The sequence below is a fragment of the Stylophora pistillata genome, chromosome 9 (genome assembly GCF_964205215.1).
Source record: "Stylophora pistillata chromosome 9, jaStyPist1.2, whole genome shotgun sequence".
NCBI lineage: Eukaryota > Metazoa > Cnidaria > Anthozoa > Scleractinia > Pocilloporidae > Stylophora > Stylophora pistillata.
In genome coordinates, this window is record NC_142527.1 from 9,482,188 (window position 1) to 9,500,200 (window position 18,013).

General features: G+C 39.0%; 2 protein-coding genes across 5 annotated transcripts in view; both read right to left on the reverse strand.

Annotated features, from left to right (window-relative positions):
• Positions 1–458: 458 nt before the first annotated feature.
• On the reverse strand, positions 459–12,149 carry LOC148723141 (protein NSUN7-like). Of its 3 annotated transcripts, none has more exons than XM_088732311.1 (7): positions 11,858–12,149; positions 6,680–6,822; positions 4,690–4,843; positions 3,770–3,889; positions 2,686–3,150; positions 1,686–1,762; positions 459–1,200 (listed from the first exon to the last, which is right to left on the reverse strand). In XM_088732311.1, the coding sequence occupies exons 1-7, from the start codon at positions 11,907–11,909 to the stop codon at positions 847–849; spliced, it is 1,365 nt and encodes a 454-aa protein (XP_088588437.1). In that variant the 5' UTR covers positions 11,910–12,149; the 3' UTR covers positions 459–846. The 3 variants fall into 3 exon arrangements, with proteins under 3 accessions (XP_088588437.1, XP_088588438.1, XP_088588439.1); XM_088732312.1 differs by lacking the exon at positions 11,858–12,149 and adding an exon at positions 6,967–7,130; XM_088732313.1 differs by lacking the exon at positions 11,858–12,149 and adding an exon at positions 6,070–6,178 and having other exon boundaries at positions 6,680–7,123.
• A 1,689-nt stretch (positions 12,150–13,838) lies between these two features.
• Positions 13,839–18,013, reverse strand: part of LOC111341617 (uncharacterized) — a 6,389-nt gene continuing 2,214 nt past the window's right edge. For both annotated transcript variants that reach the window (XM_022948605.2, XM_022948606.2), the window contains exons 3-6: positions 17,881–18,013; positions 17,363–17,431; positions 16,362–16,430; positions 13,839–15,692 (exon numbers count right to left, since the gene is read on the reverse strand). The exon at positions 17,881–18,013 is cut by the window's right edge and continues 212 nt beyond it. In XM_022948605.2, coding sequence (XP_022804340.2) covers positions 15,628–15,692; positions 16,362–16,430; positions 17,363–17,431; positions 17,881–18,013 — 336 coding nt within the window. In that variant the 3' untranslated portion in view covers positions 13,839–15,627. The remainder of the gene's footprint in view (positions 15,693–16,361; positions 16,431–17,362; positions 17,432–17,880) is intronic.

An 18,013-nucleotide genomic window follows, 5' to 3' on the forward strand; every position in this document is an offset into this window, starting at 1 on the left:
ACCCGTGAAAAAGATTAATAATAATAAGATGAATCCACTATTATAACATAACCAAAGTAAAGCGCGCGCTCTGGTTGGTCAATTTAGCGTCCCCCATTTGCCCGTGGGTGTACGCTGCTGACGTGAGCAAATGAAAAGACTATTTTTCCGCGCGCGCTTGTTTTTTCTGGTCACGTAAGATTTGTTAAATTAAAGGGAACTCTTAAGCCACAATGTATCAATGTTATGTTATAAAACAAATGGTAAACACCACAGCGTACACTATTGAGTTAGGGATGCACTTGGGAGGTTTGTTAAGCACTCAAGAAGCTAGAGCTTCCTTCGTGCTTAGCAACCTCCCGCGTGCATCCATAACTCAATAGTGTATGCCGTGGTGTTTACCATTTGTTAATTATTATCGTTATTATTTTTTGTTTTACCATTATCGTGGCCTGGATCATGTCACTATTTTTCAAAACTTCAAAAATATACAATCCTTAATCCCTGTGCAGTATCTTAATAAATACACATTTCATGTCACATCTATAAATTAGTAGTGCGTCTAAATACCAAATATCTTGTTGACCAAAGCAATACCAACAAGAAATTCAGATCCAAAAAGTTAAGACAAAGAACTATTTACAGGTCGATTCTTCGATGACTTGCATTGCACGCTTTTCTAGATTCGCTCACAAACAAAAGGAGAATTGAATTCATCTTCGCTGCCGTGAATTGCGATAAAGTTATTTAAAACTTGATAATGTACACGAGTTCAATAAACTCCTAGCGAGTTGGTTGTTAAAGTTCTAAACACACAACCAGTTTATTTAACTAGTCACCAATTTTTCATCTCAAGTACAAAAATATTTAAAACATAAATGGTTTTGGTTGTTTTCCCTTCTTTTTCACAGCACCCTGCGAAGCAGACGGAATCGACGAAACGGCGTCTTTCGTGTTAGACTTCGACAAATTTTCGGCTGAGCCGTGCCAACTTCGGGGCTTCCTCGAATTGTCGGAGACCTTCAACGCGTTCCGATCTTCCTCCGTATCTGATAAGTTTACCACGGTGGCATCCTTAATACGAAGTCGCGTCATATCTGCCTGAGCTCGGGGTTTGGGTTTTTCCTTCGGGCTGTTGATTCTTACGGGTTTGCCTTTTGGTTTCACTAAGCCTTTCTTTGCCGCTCTCTCCAAGACTTCTTGTGCCGTCTCTACCGGTTTCTGGAATGTAAATAACAAGAAACTTGAAACATTTGGTTGCGGATAAATCCTACAGTGTGCTTTCCAACTGAGTGTCGTAAAGCAAATCCCTAAGAAATGGTAGTGGCCAAAGAAAAATATCAAAAGAGGTCGATGGATGACCAAGAGGCAAAAGACGCGTTCAAGACGCGTTCAAGACGCGGTCAAAACACGGGTGACCCAGTCGTAATTAGTTTGGTTATTAGAGACAAACGTCATTTACATGCAAATTTTTAGGCGAGCCAGACGAAAGCGCGGAGCGTGCGTGAAGAATGAGTCACGCGCGAGGGAAAGAGCGCGAAAAAAAGTCGTTTTACTCGTGTGACTCACCTTTCGCTCTCTCGCATCGTGCTTTTCTACCCTTACCTGAAGCCCACTCCCCCTCAATCCAGAAAAATGACGCCTGTTACGCAGTTTACGATAAGGTTTGGTTTTCATCTGATGACAATCAAATCAAGCGTACTCACCTGTCTTTTAAGAAGTGCAACGAATCCTCCATTCATCGCAGCCGACGGCTCAAGACTCAGGTATCTGGTCTCTGGTTCTAAGTGTTAAATGGAAAAATACATTACCGTCATGACTGGTAATCTTTACGAAATGTTTATTCCAAGCATTTTACGACTATTACTATGGTAGATCTTACGGCTAATTCAGCTGAGCAAGTCGACGTCGGGTGGGTAATTCTCCACCTCTGCCTACTCTACATTCTCGTGTAAAATCAGAATAACACTTCCCAGATAAGATTTTTTAATTTTTTTTTTCAGTCTCACTGTCTGTTTGTTGAATAAATAAGCAATAGCTTCCATTTAGCGAAAAAAATGTACAACAACAAATGACGATTTTTTTTTCATTTGTCCCAAGCTACTGTGTTCATCATTCTTAAAATGTTTTAGCAACGCGAAACAAAACTCATTAAAGCAGTTTTCCGTAAAAAACACTCCCGTTATGATTTTTCAAAGAAAAATACAATTTTTTTCCCTTAGTCAGTTAAACAGCAAAACGCTTTTCCCTTTTTCTCTTATTCAGTTACAACAGCAAAACGCTTTCCCTTCGAAAATGGCTAACTTTCTGATCATTCAAGAGCAAAAGTAGAGGCATTTCAACGAATTCTTCACACAACTAACTTCATAACGCTAAGAAAGACAAAGCGAAATTGTTTATTAATAACCAAGTTAGAACCCTTTCTGATTGAGTGTCGTAAAACCAAAACCACAGTGAACACAACAGCCAATCAGAAGAAAGGAAACTACGTTAAAGAGCCAATGAGAATTCGAACTAAGAGCAACCAAATGTCCTAAAGCGCGGGAAAACGCCGGCGATCGAGTCATGATTTTAGTTGTACATCTGATTGATTGAGAGACTGGCGCGAGTTTTCGGGAACAATCACAGAGCGAAAGTAAAATAAAGCAAATGCAATCTCGGTCTCTTATGACGCTCAATTGAAAACTGCTCCATTTGATGGATCACCTTTGTGTGTTAAAGAAATCTCGGTTTGAAGAAGGCCGTTCGAAATCCTGGCTGCCTCCTTTAAACTCCGGGCAAGTTTTGGCAAAGCTGGCGTCAGTTCATAACAACTCGTCGATTTGCTTCGCTCCTCTTGGTTCATTTCCATAGCTTTCTTAACCACATCCATGTTTTCTGAGTTCTGCGTCGAGCGCGTGATGTAAATTATAGCCTGAGCTTGAGGGAACTTCATGGCATGTCTTAGAAAACTCAAGTGCTGGAAAGCGAGTCCCTTCACTTTGCTGGTGTCCACGTTACCGCGCGCAAGTTCTTTGATGGACGAAGTAACACCCTCTTGAAGGACAAAATCTACCGGGTTGACAATCCCTGACTTGGAGCAAGGCACATTGACCACGATGATTCGAACTTTCTTAAAGCGCTCATCGGTTGGAAGAGCATCTAGAAAGCTTTCTTCCAGCAAGCTGACATCTAGGATACTTGTTAAAGTTATGCCCGACAAACGATTTCATATCTTCAAGAGCAGATCACTCAATCAACCCTTTTAACCCTAAGGGTGACCAGCATCTAATTTCTTCGTACAATATCACCCGTGAATCACACATTAAGGTCACAAGAATAAAGGAAATAATCAGCAACTTAAACAAATTCTCCTTGTCAGCACTTTTAAAAAACCTGATGGAGAAATTGCATACTGATGTAAAGGGTTAAACGATTCCCATTTTTGACAGGTTGAGTAGCCTTGCACAAGGTAAGGTGGCGCATTTTCCAAGAAGAAAAAGCTAAAACCACTAGCTATGGAAGCTTAGAACTTTTCACTGGTCAGGAGAGGTCCAATCCCGCCAAAATAACCGCGAGGAAACACACATTTAAAGCTAAGCGCAAAAGAAGCCTGTTAAAGACATAAGAGCGGGAAAACAGGCAAGCTATACATACGAAAATAAATCATGTTCTGGCTGGTTAGATGTAGTTCTGAGGTCATCGTCTTCGCCCGTATTGTCATCTCTGCCCCATGAAAGACTCTTTAGGAGCGAATGTGAAAGCAAATTTAAAAAAAAAAAGACTGAGCTTCATTACATATAAAGGATACTTCTGACCGCCATTCTTTCGAGTTTATCCTCAATCTGCATATGACTGTCGGTGGCAACACCAAACGCGAATATTTTTCTATCAGGATGAATTAGCGAAGACAGGTGGGCTGTCAAATTCCCTAAATAAATCAACAAAAGAAACATGTCTTAAATAATAAATATTCTGATCATTCACCATGAAAATGAGGTTCTCACCACGTTAATGCGTTTTCAAGTGTCCGTTTTCGTCTCAAAAAATAATAACCCTTGAAATTCTTTATGGTGGCCAATTTATATTATCATGCCGGTTGAAAAAACACATACGTTCAAAAAACGATGCGTTTTACAAAACATTCTTAGAAACCATTTCCGCTACTCTTCGTTTGCATCGGCAATTCTGAGCGTTTATTTGTGGATGATGAGCAAATGATCACCAAAAGGGGAAAGCACCAGTGTGGAAGTGGCTTAAACCAAGAAAAGCCTACAGAACAGGCGTAATGTTTTTGTGTCTTTCTGACGAACGGAGGAAAACCTGAGGCAAGCGCGAGTCATGCGCGAGGGGATGAGCACGGGAAGAAAAAAATCTGCGCTTCCTCCCTCGCACGTGATTCGCACTTCGAGCTCGCCACTAGCCTCGCGTTTGTCTCCGCTGTCCTCAAAAACGCGAAAAATTCACCTGCAGGCTAGAACCAAAGCAAACCCTAAGGTTACTGCAAGGACTCAAACCCCAACTTGCTGCGGTTTCCCAGTCCGATATTCCACTACTACACTGAACTACTGGAAATCCATTAGCAAGTTATGTATAAGCCATAAAACAAGTGCCTCTGTCGGATTAGTACGTTGTGGAATAAGCGTGATGCAAGTGCAGTAGACAACTCCAGCTAGTTTCTAGGCACTCCACTCCAACTGATACAAATTTAAATGTATATAATAAACCTACCAGACTCTGCATGAGTTTGAATGACATCATCTCCTTCGCCTAAAATTGTCTGAACATCAGTCCCTGGAATAAGTTGAACGGCTTTCTCTTTCTGCGAAGTAAACTCCAACACCATAGAATTGACGACTTCAGCAGCTACAAACGTTGACTTATCCTTTTCCGAAAACAAAACAAAACAAAACAACAGCAATAATAAAACACAGCAAGTCGTAGTTTCTCTCTTATCCCAGTTTATGGGAGATGCGGTGACCTCATCGGGTCCGGGTCAAAAAGTCCGCGTTCAAGCCCTGGCGGGGTTCAACTTGTTGCGTTCTAGGGAAAAACACTTTACTCTCATCCATGCCTCTCTCTCTGCGCAGCAGGGCCCAGTTTTTTGAAGGCCGATTAGCGCTAACCCAAGGTTAAAAAATCCTAATACGAGTTTCTTCATTCCTTTGTTCAAAAGCCTTTTTGGGGTTATGAACTCCATTCTTTCCAGAGCATCCATCATCAAATTGTCGACAAAAAAATTCCTACCAAGTTTTCTTTTAAAGCTTACAGCTCTGAAATCGGATTTCACACAAACCTTGGGTTATCTAAACTCAGCTTCAAACAACCTGACCCAAGAGTAAAAACAGGTACCCTGAAATTGTCAGGGAAGCCTGTGGGGAATCTAATTGCAGGCCCTAATTGCCTGTGACACTGAAGACTCGCGTTGTAGAAATAAACGTGTTTAATACTCTAAAACCTCAGAACATGTCACAATCAGCGAAAGAAGATCTCAGATACTCCTCGCGTGCTTCAGAAAACCCATCTAATCGTCACATGATTCGAAATTCGGTGGTTCAATCACTTGGCAACATGAAAGCAAAAGTAACGATTCTTAAAGCTGTAACACAACATGTCACGCAGTCAAAACATTTCTTGCAAGCCTAATGAAATGCAGGGGGGGGTAACCTTGCATTGGACTAGCATCCCATCCAGAGGGGAGATGGTAATATTCTTAGTCGCTTCATGCTATAGAAACCAGGATAAGCTCTGGCTGGATGACTTAGTCCCCCCCCCCCCCCAAAAAAAAAAAAAAGTTCATCAAGCTTCCCTTAATTTCAACTGTACCCAATTGGACAGACTGGTAGAAAGAGGCACAGTGAGAGTAAAATGTCTTTGAGTTTCCCAATAACACAACACGATTACCTAATCAGGCCTAAATCTCAAAGGTTTTAACCTGGAGACCAGGGCCCAGTTCTTTAAAGGCCCATTGATGCTAAGCCAGGGTCAAATTTTCTCTATTATTTTCAGAGCATCCAATCACCAAATTGTGGGGGGAAAAATTGTATTAAATTTTCTTTTAAAGTTTTCGGATATGAATCAGATTTCATATATAACCTGGGTCATCTTTACTTAGCTTTGAAGATCCTGAAGAAGCTGTTTTCCTCCACATCATTTACTTATGACTCTGTAACCCCCAAGATCCAATTAGAAATTCTCTCTATCTACTGTCAAGCTTTTCCTTGTAAATTAGACAAGAGAATTTGATTTTATTCCAAAATAACACCCTCCAGCTGACAAGATTGTCTGTTCTCATAACTTTTCTACCAGGTATTTTATCAGGGTTCGTACACTTTTGACCCTTTAAAAGAAATAAATTTTAAATTGTTACAAAGCACATCTGTTTTCTGAAGATTGCTGAGATGTTGGTATAGCTTTAATGCGATGAACAGTGAATTAAAAATCCTTTATCAACAGACATTGAGCTTGTGAACGAACATCACTGCGAGTGGTAAACCGTGTGACCAGTAGAGAACAGCGCAACTACACAAACACCCTTCAAACAATGACAGACAAATGGAAGATTTTCTAATTTTATGAAGAATCACAACCCATCGAGCAAGCCGAGAACAGCATTCGCTGGAATTCCTTCGGCCCACAAAATCTGAGAGAATAAACTTTCGATATCACGAACGAAATACAAACAGCGATAGCATATGAGATTTAGCGTCAATTTTCTTACCTTTAGCGCCGTTTGTCTCCCGTGAGAAGAGCTTGGGCGTTCGCTACTGTTAGCAGACCCTCGACTTCGCTTGGAAGAGGGTTCGGTCTTTTCACTGACTTTAGCTTTCTCAGAGAGATCTGACAAACCTCTCACTTTGGTGACTAAAGAATAGAGAGATGACAAACAAAGGGAGAGAAGAAAATTCACTTAGAATGAAGCCATAACAAACTGTTTCTGTCGATCGACAAGCGGTCGATGTTTTTGAATTGGAGAAAACACGCTCTGTACTTCGCGAGTAGCCAAACCTTTTTCAACTTTAAACTGGGACATGATAAAGATGCCAGAAATAAAACTTTGAAAGCTTTGTAGATCGATCACAACACTCGGGATTTCAAATGTTTCAGGAGACGAAGGGAAGTAAATCCCCTACGATGTGTATAGTTTCAATGCAGACTAGACAGATTGACTTAGTGGCAGGAAATAAAAAAAACAGCAAGCTATCATGACGTCATAATCTGCCTCGCTTGCATTTATTTAGTATTTGCATTTTCAAAGACAACTAATGAAAGCTGTGATTAATAAGAAAAAAGAAAGTCTTTTTAATTTTCAATGAAAAATCTGATAACAATTTTGACACTTACACTCAATACGTAATTATAATAAAGACATTTGCTTTTGTTTACTGGTTTTTTATTTCTTTATTTCTTCAGTAAATCGTGCACGTACTCAAAAAAACATTTTCCTCAAATACATTTTGGGGACCTTAGCTTACAAGGGTCAAGACTTCGAGGCCAAGAACATTTCTCAGAGACGGTAATTGAAATTTTCAGGCGCAGTTTTACGAGAAATAAAAAGAATGAACCTGATCGATACATAACACACAGATTACATGACAAGCATGATTTATAGGATTACTTTTTCAACCAAAAATCCTACTGATAGAAATTCAGAATGAAGTTGAACTATTATTAAGCTTTGCTAGATCCATCCGAATGAAAAATCTAACTACCAATGAGAAAGACAATTTAAGCCACACGAAGGTGACAAAATACATCCGGCACAGATCTCCATGGCAAATAATTTATTAAAAGCGGTAGACCTGTCTAGAAGTAAGAATCCTATAGCTTGTCGAAACATAAAGAGTGTCTGGAAACGTCGAGTTAATCACGTCTTTCACCACGTTAGCGAGGGATCTCCGCCATTAAGTATACATTTCTTATTTTACTACTTTGAAGTAAAAGAACTGTCGCCCGATTTCTAGATAAGCTGTCTCACGTAAGCTAAACAAAAGAAAAGCCTGAGTTTTACGCACGCCAAAATTAAACTATACAATGCGGTTTTTTCAAAGTCACGTTTGATTGTAGGCAACAGATTAAAAATTCTGGTACTCTTGAGCCGATAACTCTTTTATAGTACCCGCTCTGTAATATATTAACGGCAGGTGAGGGGAAGTCTTTTTTTATTCAAATAATTCCGTAGGGGTGGTGAGGCATTTTCCATCGTGAGACGGGGGAGGGAGGGGATATTTACCCGTACCCAAGGTTAACTGCGATTTTCTGAAATGCCCCGTATACAGTAAGTTCGCACGAAGCACACCAAATTGCAAACTAAATTAGCAAAGTCCAGTGCGTTCGAGATCGATAAGTGGAAAGTTCTCGAAAAATTGGACCTTTACAACATGTACCCCAAAACTCTGGGCTAGTCAATCTGGTTTTGCCTCCAATCAAACCGGTTTTGGTGCGCACGCCTTTGTTTTTCATGTACACAGATGACCAAATCTGCGCCCACAATAGTTCAAGGGGGCCTGGAAAAGGATCAGTTTCTAGGCAACTGCTGCGCATGTTCAAACGAGCAACAACAGGACGTCAGCAGAGCCTTTTTCCCTTTTCAGTTCGAGGACGGGTTAAAAAGGCCCTGCTCGCAGGGTACTTGAGAGGTTTAGCTACGTTTAATTCTCGTTCTATAGAGCTATAGCCCCTCCTTCACCCACCCCCAGCTCCACCCCCCGTGACATCTCAGATTTCATTCCAGCCTCCAGATGAGTGGAACGGGAGAGAACAGGTGTAGCGGTGAGTGATCGATCATTACCAAGAGAATACATCAAGAGAATATCACTTGGTATTCTCTTGTAAATATTTATCACCCGACTGCTGGTTGGGGGGACGCGGCGGAGGGGAGGGTTCGGAGGATTTTGGTTGTGTCACGATAAGGTTTACCTGATTATTCCATAAGGCTCTGTGATGTTCTTATGATCTTCCTCCATTGGCAGTTAATCGCCATCGATTTTCTATAGTCTCCCTTAATACTCTGTTGGCGACGACTGACCACCCTTTCCGTTCCCCGTGAAAACCATGTGATCCTTCCCCCTTTCCCGAAATTCTCCACCACCTCCAAGGCGATGAATTATATAATGACTGGTCTCACACGGTAGATCATCTGTTCCCGAAATTGAGTAATGTTGCACTTCCTTCATTTTAGATCAGTGTTGGCCTCAAGGTGATTTATAAGAAAAAAGTTATCGTGCAAATCCTTTAGAATTTTCTTTAAAATATTCCCTACCAAAGTCTGTTTCGAAAACTACAATAAACAAAGATAAGTCAACATGCTTGTTTAAGAGATATTAGGGGCCAATCTTACCCCATTCATTCCTGTACGGGTACCAATCACGTGCGTCATTTCATCTGTTCGCGGTACATTTTGCGGTAGCTGGTAGCAAGGTTTTAACTATAAAACTTGAAAAAGTACTTGATGGGCAGAAAGTCTCGGGCGTATAAAAGACTGTAATAAAAATTTTGCGTAAAAATATCATGCAATTCTTCGAGGCGTTGCTTTCAAGGTCATAATTTTCACCCTCCAGCAACGGCTAGATATTTTTCCCTTCAATAATTTTTTTCAATTTGACTTTAGAGGGGATAATTTGAACACCAAAATCATGCAATAGAAAATATAAGTTACCGTCCTCGTTCAAGAGCAAAAGACCATAGTACCCGTTTACCCTGTCCATTGATTGAAAAACAATTACTTGTTCTCGCAATTAGGCCTTTATAGATTATGCTAGTAAAAGTAGTATGTTATGCTAGTAGCATTGCTTTTTGGTGTGGCGAAATTATGCTAAAATTATGCTCTTTTTTCCAAATTATGCCCCTTTTTTAAAAATTATGCTCTGAAAATTGCAAATAAGTCCAAAAAATACATTTTTTAATTAGATGCCGTTGGTCTACCAGATAGAAACGCAATAAATCCACAATGAATTCAAATGAACATGTGATTCATGTTAACATGCACACTAGTATAGTACTAGACTATATAGCTTATCTGCGATTGCGCCATTTTGTAATTTGTAGCCTTGCCTGATGAGAGGTACTGGAACCAACATGGCTTACAATGTGACTTCCGGTTTCGGTGCACCCCAGACCTGGGCTCAGACCGTTTCAGACGCCACTCAGTGATTCACAGTGCTACAAATGCTACTACTTGAACTAAAACTGAAAACATCGAATAACAGCACCAAGTGCTTGGGAGTAGAGATGAACAATGATCAAATTGTAGTAAAAAATGATCTAATAATGCGAATTATGCTAGCATTGCTATTTGACAGAAATTGTGCCAGTTTGCTCAAATTATGCCAAAAATTATGCTAGCATAATCTATAAAGGCCTACTCGCAATGCGCACCCTCCTTGTCGCCTGCTCGCGTGATTTTTATGCGCAGTACGGGATGCGCAGTGCAGTACTGACGAATCACCTTAGCTGATTTCCTTCGGCTGTACCGTTGAGACTAGCCGATACAAGAAATCTAATTTTCTTCCTAGGAACCTTTGATCATTGTATGATTTCGAATTTTAACTCCTTTAGTATTGTGCATTTAGTGCCTTTATTGTTTTTGTGTTTGGTCCGTAAACTTCAACTTCCGGTGACTGAAAACTGATAGCAAGAGTGGGGAAGGGCATGTTCTCAGAGTGCCTGAGAGGGACCCTGAGACTGTAACATCCTCGTAAAGAATGAACGATCGCCATGATTCAACAAAGAGTGTATTAAGACGTGACAGAACCCAGAACAGAATCGGCACTGCAACCATAGTGAATCCATTAGCGCAGTTGACCCTCTTCAGAGAAATAAGGGCCTCTTATATGAATTTACTACTAAGGAGTCTAAGGTGCAATTTTGTTCCTTGTTTGTATGCATGAGAAATTTCAGCTCGTTAGTAGAAATTTTGGCCAAGTGTTGTGTATATGGGAAATTTCATCTCAGCGAAGAGATATGAACAACTGAAGCACCATCTCTTGAGTTTCGTCACGGTAACTAAGTTAAATTCGAAGTGCTGCTAAGAGGATTATATTCCTGAACCTATTTGAGATATCCGTAACTGATCTAAACGAGTTTTCATACAGAAGAAGGGTGAAGCAAGATCCAAAAAACTGAGAAATCTTATGTAATGAGGTTCTTCATGCACTCAGAGGTTTCTGGAAGAAAACAAATATTGTTTAACTGAAAAACATGCCAAACTAAGCTAAACGCGCGGTAGTTCGTCTTCAGCTGTGGTTTCTTTTTCGTAATTTTTTTTTTTGTATGGTGTGTTGTTCAAGTTTGTTGTGTTTCCTGTGTAATAAATTTCACCTGACTTCTTGAGGATGAGTTAGGAGAAAAACAAAAAGGTTACGGTTAACAGACTCATTGCTCAGTTTTCATCGCATCGCTTTTTCCAGATAACTCTTTGGGCAGTAGTTAAAAAAAAACAAAAAAAACCGAAGATATACTCTTATCCACATAATTTTTGTTGCTTTTCTTTGACAACCTAAGTGGTTGCAATCTTGTATGTGTCAGGTGAGTCCATTTTCATGTAAGATTTTCACTCCACTTAAACATGCTCTTCTACGCAGGGAGTCCATCTGATAACAATAAATCACCAGAGGGGATATTTCTTTGCATGACAGTATCCATTTACATTTTTTTTTTTTTCGTATTGTGTCAACTTGTTTTTTCCTTGAGGGAGGGAATCGGAACTTAAGGCACCGTTAATATTATCTGCGTGATGTTTTCCTGACAATAAATACAAAACTAACCAGAATACGCAATAAAACATTTTGCAATAAAAGATTAAAACGTTCGCGGAAAGCAAACAAAATTCTCTCGAAAATAATCCGGCGAAAAGATATTTATGATATCTTTTTAAAAATTTCTTTAAAACAGCGCCTACCTGTGTTTCTCTGGTGCCAGTCAGTGTGAACCAAGTCGACATTGGAATTCATTTTTGACTTTATATCAAAACAACTCTACTTCGATAACCTATTTGTCATCGAGGAGAAGTACATGCACACAGCCTGGGCAAAAATAAAGAATTAGTTAAAAAAAAAAAAAGGTTCAGCCAGATTTCCGTGACATATTCCTTCCTTGTTATATGCGTTCGCCGGTTATTTTCGATAGCAAAGGTTCGAAAGTCTATATCAAATGTTACTTCAAGCGTAGGAGATATGGCTCGAATATTTTGACTAAGTACTTATATTTTTTTTGTCTGAAGGCAGATATCAGCATTAATATTTGAAAAGGTTCTATAAATGCGCTCAGTGGTTTGTTCAAATTTAGGAGAATTAGAGTTATTTTGATATATACAAGCCATTTACATCAGGTGATTAGACCTCAGCTGTGCTTTCAAGCCAATGAGGAGAGAATATTTTTCCTGGGCCTACGGGGATGAAATCGACACACAAGGGGCCGGCATATCTTCACAAAAATCCTTGTTTACATCATGAATTGTTCTCAAAATTAACCACTTCTTGACGGAGTTCTGTAATCAATTTCAACGAAAGCCTTGGTCCCTTTATAGATTAAATAATAAAAATAACCATTTTTTGCAAAAGTTTGGACACGATTTCCAAAACTCCCTGATTTTTCTCTTCTTTTAGTTCATTGAACTTTGCATTACAACCTTTTTTTAATTTTTAAGCTTTTAGAGAAATCGTAGCGTTTTCAAAAGTGAAGTATAGTACGTCCATCAGTGCTCATTAAACCCGCGTTACCTTTGAATGTTAATTTTTGAAAGCATATACATGTTTACGCGCCACGCAGTCTGGATAATGGAACAATTGGGATGTTTTGGGTTTGGAACGTAAAAATCGACTATGCATTTTTCTTAAGAGAACAAACAATTTAAGAGTGCTTTCAAAAGCACACAAGATTATGTAAGCCATGATAAATGGAGTTTTTTTCGGTTTTCTGAAGGAGGATTTAAAAAAAAAAATTGACGTAAACTCCATGTTTTTCGTAAGTTTCATGCAGATGTTTTTACTTCTCAAACATTAATTTCACTTCTCGCAGCATTCTGAGTTTGGTGAGGTCTAATTATTCCTGTTTCCTGGCGCAAATAACATTTAGATCAATCCTTGACAAAAGATCAAGTATTTCATTCAATAAAAGAGAGATCATCTTCATCAGCAACTGCGATGCGCTGATAATGGGGGCCTACATGCTAGTAAAATCTCTCTATCAGTTAGAAAACGAAAATGTGTGTGGAAAATTAACTCACAAGTTCTTTACATAGCGTGATTGCAGTCCAGGGAAATTCGCAAAAATTTAATCATTACTTCTTCAGTGACTTGAGAATACTTTTGTTTGGAATGTGACATTGAATATCAATTCCATTACGACTATGAACTTAATAAAATGGTACGAACTGTAAGATCGATGCCTCCACCACTACACCACACTGTTTTTTTTTTTTTTTTTTAATGCGTTATTACGAACTTACCCGAATTGCCAACGCTGAGTAATAAAAATTCCTCTGAAAGCTCTGTCCCCCATCAGGGGCTGGGGAGGGTCTGAGGATTTTAGTTGTGTCATAATCAAATTTACCCGATCCCCCTTAAGGCCCTGTAGTATTCAAATGACTCCCCTCCCCACCCCTGGCAGTCAATTCTCTATAGTCCATATTTTACACTCTTTTGGCGACGACTGATCCCCTCTTCGTTCTCCCCCATCTCCTGGCCCCCAGGCGGGAAGTAATGACTGGTTCCTGGCTTCCCGCGTGGGAAAGATAATGGGGAGGAGTGGGGGGGAAAACCCATGGGGTAGGAAGAGACCCGTCTGACACTCGTATGCGGATGGACGTTCATATCGGCAGAAACTCTACATCATATCAAGAATTTCCTTTTCATGCAATTAAAAAAGACACTGACCCTGGCTTTTTTTATTTTTACACCTTTATTGTTGTAACCCACTTCATTTCGGTCTACCCAGCAACTAGAGAGATTTCCAGATTGCTAAATTTGACTACATTGTTTGCTGGAAAAGGGGTCAAGTCACCCCATAATCAATTTCATAATACATCCTCATCAAAATCACACACCTGAACACGAAAAAAGTCGTATTAAAATATGAAAATACATCCTCATGAGGATTAAAATCAAAATAGGCTCTTTGCATCCCTTGATCACATGATCAACTTTCAGTAAACAAGAAAACAGTTCACTTCACAGGCAGCCCAAGCTCATTACCAGAAAAGCGGACGTGACTCTTACAGTGTTGCACAACATTTTATATTTATAAACTTAAGGTTTGTATGGGATGTTATCGGTCTGCCTTAAAAGAGAGAAAAAAATGTCTTGTTTTGAAATAAAATAGACTTACCTTATTGCCTTGTTGTTTTCTTTGTTGATTACCAGCGTCTCAGGCCATTTTGAAGCGTTTCGGCGAGTTAGCGATATTTTGGTGTTCAACAACAAGGCAATAAGGTAAGTCCATTTTATTTCAAGACAAGACACTTTTTCTCTCTTTTAAGGCAAACTGATAACATCCCATACAAACCTTTGTGCAACACTCTAAGAGTCACGTCCACTTTTCTGGTAGTGAACTTGGGCTGCCTGTGTTCACTTTTCAAAGATTTTGTTAGCACAAGCTGAAAGAGCATATTAAAATTTGGTAACTTACAAATTTTCAACCATATATCTCATAAGAAGCAATTGCCACAGCTGCCAATTTAGAAGCATTTGTATAAGAAAAACAACTTTTGCCTCCCAGTCACACTCAGACATGGTTTTCCATACAAATCCTTGTAAATTCAACCATTTCACTTTCAAAAACTGGTAACCCTTTTACTCCCAGAAGTGATTAACATGTAACCTCTCCCTACAATATCCGTACCTTACCCCACAAACAGGCAATGAGAATACTCAACCTCATCAGTATGGAGTTGTATAATCTTGGTCCGGACACCAAATTCAACTCAAAAATATTTTCAAGAAAATGTGTAGCAGTTAGAGGGAAGAATTAAAAATCAGATCTTGGGAGTTAAGGGTTAAATTTAAATATAAAATATCAAAATATGTATCTGTGAATTTTTTTTCCATGTCTTAACCCTTTGCTATATTTACTTACTTAACATTGACAAAATGATACATATTCTAATTACAATAATAGAAATAGTAATAACTATCAATAATAATAACTGTTTATCACTATAGAAGATGGCAATACTCAAGGAGACGAACGACAGTAAACGAAGCCTTGCATTTAATAACTCCTGAGCCCTTCTGGGGAAGCCCCAAAGACTACTTCATATAACATCTCCCTTTTTCTGTAACAATAAAACATGAGGGGTGAACGGGTAACAAAAATAGAATGTGAATTGAAATCATAAAGAGCTGACTCAACATTAAAAGACCAAACTGTTTTTTTTTTTTTTTTAGTAACTCAACCAATGTCCATAGTTCAAAGTTCGTTGTATCTAGGTGACAAAGTCATCCAACCTGGAAGGGCGCACGCTAGTTCTACCACTTCGAGTAACAACAGTCTGTTGTGGTTGCGAAGTCACAATCGCTTCCACTGCAGTAGACTTTGGCTGGGGACTTTCACGAATCTGTCCCATAGTTGGCCATAATTATCATAAAATAAATAATATGATCAGCTCAACCAGGGAAATACATTCAATCATGAACTGTGAAGTGTCCACGTAATGTTCCCATGTGATGTTCCCTAATAGAACAAGGCCTGAAGAATGGTTACCACCATCAGCACGCAAAAGAAAGGCTGAAATATCCCTATAAAGATGGAAATGAAAGGTATCAGTGACATTCTCGCATTTCACCTACATCCATCCATTCACACACATTAGCCAAATCTATTCTTTTCCAGATCAATCCAAGCCACCCTATACAACTCTATTCTGAAACATGAAATCCAGTACATCTCCCAGGTAGCATTCCACTTTCCTTTGCCAAAGTTTCAACACAAGCCCATAATCAGCTCAAGTTGTGTTCTTGGTTTCACCCCATTTGCATCTCACCAACGGCACTCACCACCACCACATATCACATAATGTTGATCCCGCAATTCTATGACAACCATAATGCTACTACACCATTACCACCAAATTCTATGCTCTGCAAGGGACTAGTGACATTCATTTCCAATACTACTTATAAATTCATGCTGTTCCAATCCTTTATAGCTATTCCAGGTGTAGTATCCAGAGTATCAGTCTCGAACAGAGCTAAAGTAAAATAAACCACAACGCCCTGCTTGCAGTAAAAACCTTACTTTTTAATAATCTAACTCTCCATAATCACGGGATCCAACATGACTGACTTACGACATTACGCCAGGGTAATTCAGCAAAGTTATACACTTTCATTGTTAACTTACTTCACTCACTTTCTTTTTTGCTCTACTTTTTGGCTTATTTTTAAGTATCAAGCAAATTTACCAACCTGAGTGATGGCTTGTGGCCCTAGAAACAATGGTAAAATTTGTTTCTTTTGGTCGAACGGCTGTTTTTTCTGGTAAAAAGGTAAAAACCTTTAGTAACAAATACAGACAGCAGACCAGATGCCAAATGCAAACTGAGAACAAAACAGTTTTTTGCTTAAATTGTTTTATTTTTGACCATTAATATTTATATGTTGAATGATGTGGACTATTCAGCCCAGTCCCCACAAGTCCAGATAACTGAGGTTCAACTGTAATAAACATAATTATGATAAAAGTAATTATAATAATTATTAATAGTAAAGGCAATTATTGTAATTATGATAAAATAAATCATATGATCAGCTCAACCAGGGGAATACATTCAACCATCATCTTATTGTAAATGTTAAATATTATTATTAATATCATGAACTGTGAAGTGTCCACTCAATGTGCCCACATAATGTTGATCACTAATGGAGTAGGGCCTATAGAGCAGTTAGCACCGTCAGCACACGAGAGAAAGCATGAGTCACAAAGATGGAAATGAAAGATATCAGTGACATTTTCGCATTTCACCCATATCTGTCCACTCACACACATTAGCGAAATCCATTCTTTTCCAGATCAATCCAAGCCACCTGATACAATTCTTTCTACACCAATGATTCTGTAAAATCTCACAACACTCCACTTTACTTTGACAATGTTTCAACAGAAGCACACTATCAGCTCACATCATTTTCTTGGTTTCACCCCATTTGTGCCTCACTAATAGCACTCACCACATATCACATAATGTCGATTCTGTGATTCTATGACACATTATAAGCTATGCTATGGCTTACTGGCTTTCCTTTCCAATACTAACAATAATTTCATGCTGTTCCATTCCTTTTAGGCTATTCCAGGGCAATTCAGCTAAATCATGTGCACCCTGTCATTGCTAATTTGCTTTACTCACTTTCCTTTTTTTGCTTTACACTTTAGCTAGTTTTCAAGTATCAAGTAAATTACCAACCTGAGTGAGGGCTTGTTGACCTGGGAGCAGTGGGGGACATAATTTCTTTAGTGCGGATTGTTGGTTTTTCTGGTAAAAGGTAAAAACAGTTTGTAACAAATATAGATAGCAGACCTGTGAGGTACGAAATGCAATCTGAGAACAAGTCAGTTTTTTTTCTAAGTTAACCTTGCAATTGAACACAATAATATTTCATCATCTACTCATTATCATGCAATGTTTTTCTCTTTCCGTCTGTATTTTGGATCAAATCCACAGTTTACACACACCATTTTGTGTAGACTAAAAGTTTTATTGCCCCATCAGCAGGCAACTGTCCATAGTAACCGAAAGATAAGTAAAAAACAGTTGAAAAAAATGCCATCTGTTCTGTATCTCAGATTTGTTAAATTTTTTTGCCCCACATGAAAAGTACTGAAATCTTATCATGTATTGCAATGAATAAATGAGCTAAGAAATGAAAACAGCCTAAAGGAATGACCAGATTATAAACAGGTATATGCATATGTGTACTTTACCTCGTACAGTTAACTGTACATGTTCATATCTTGGGTCTTTGCCAGCACCAGCCTGTGAGAAATACGTCTGACAGACATACTGCCCAGCATCCTGAAATGTTACACTTCGTATCCGAAGTGATATGTAGGAGCT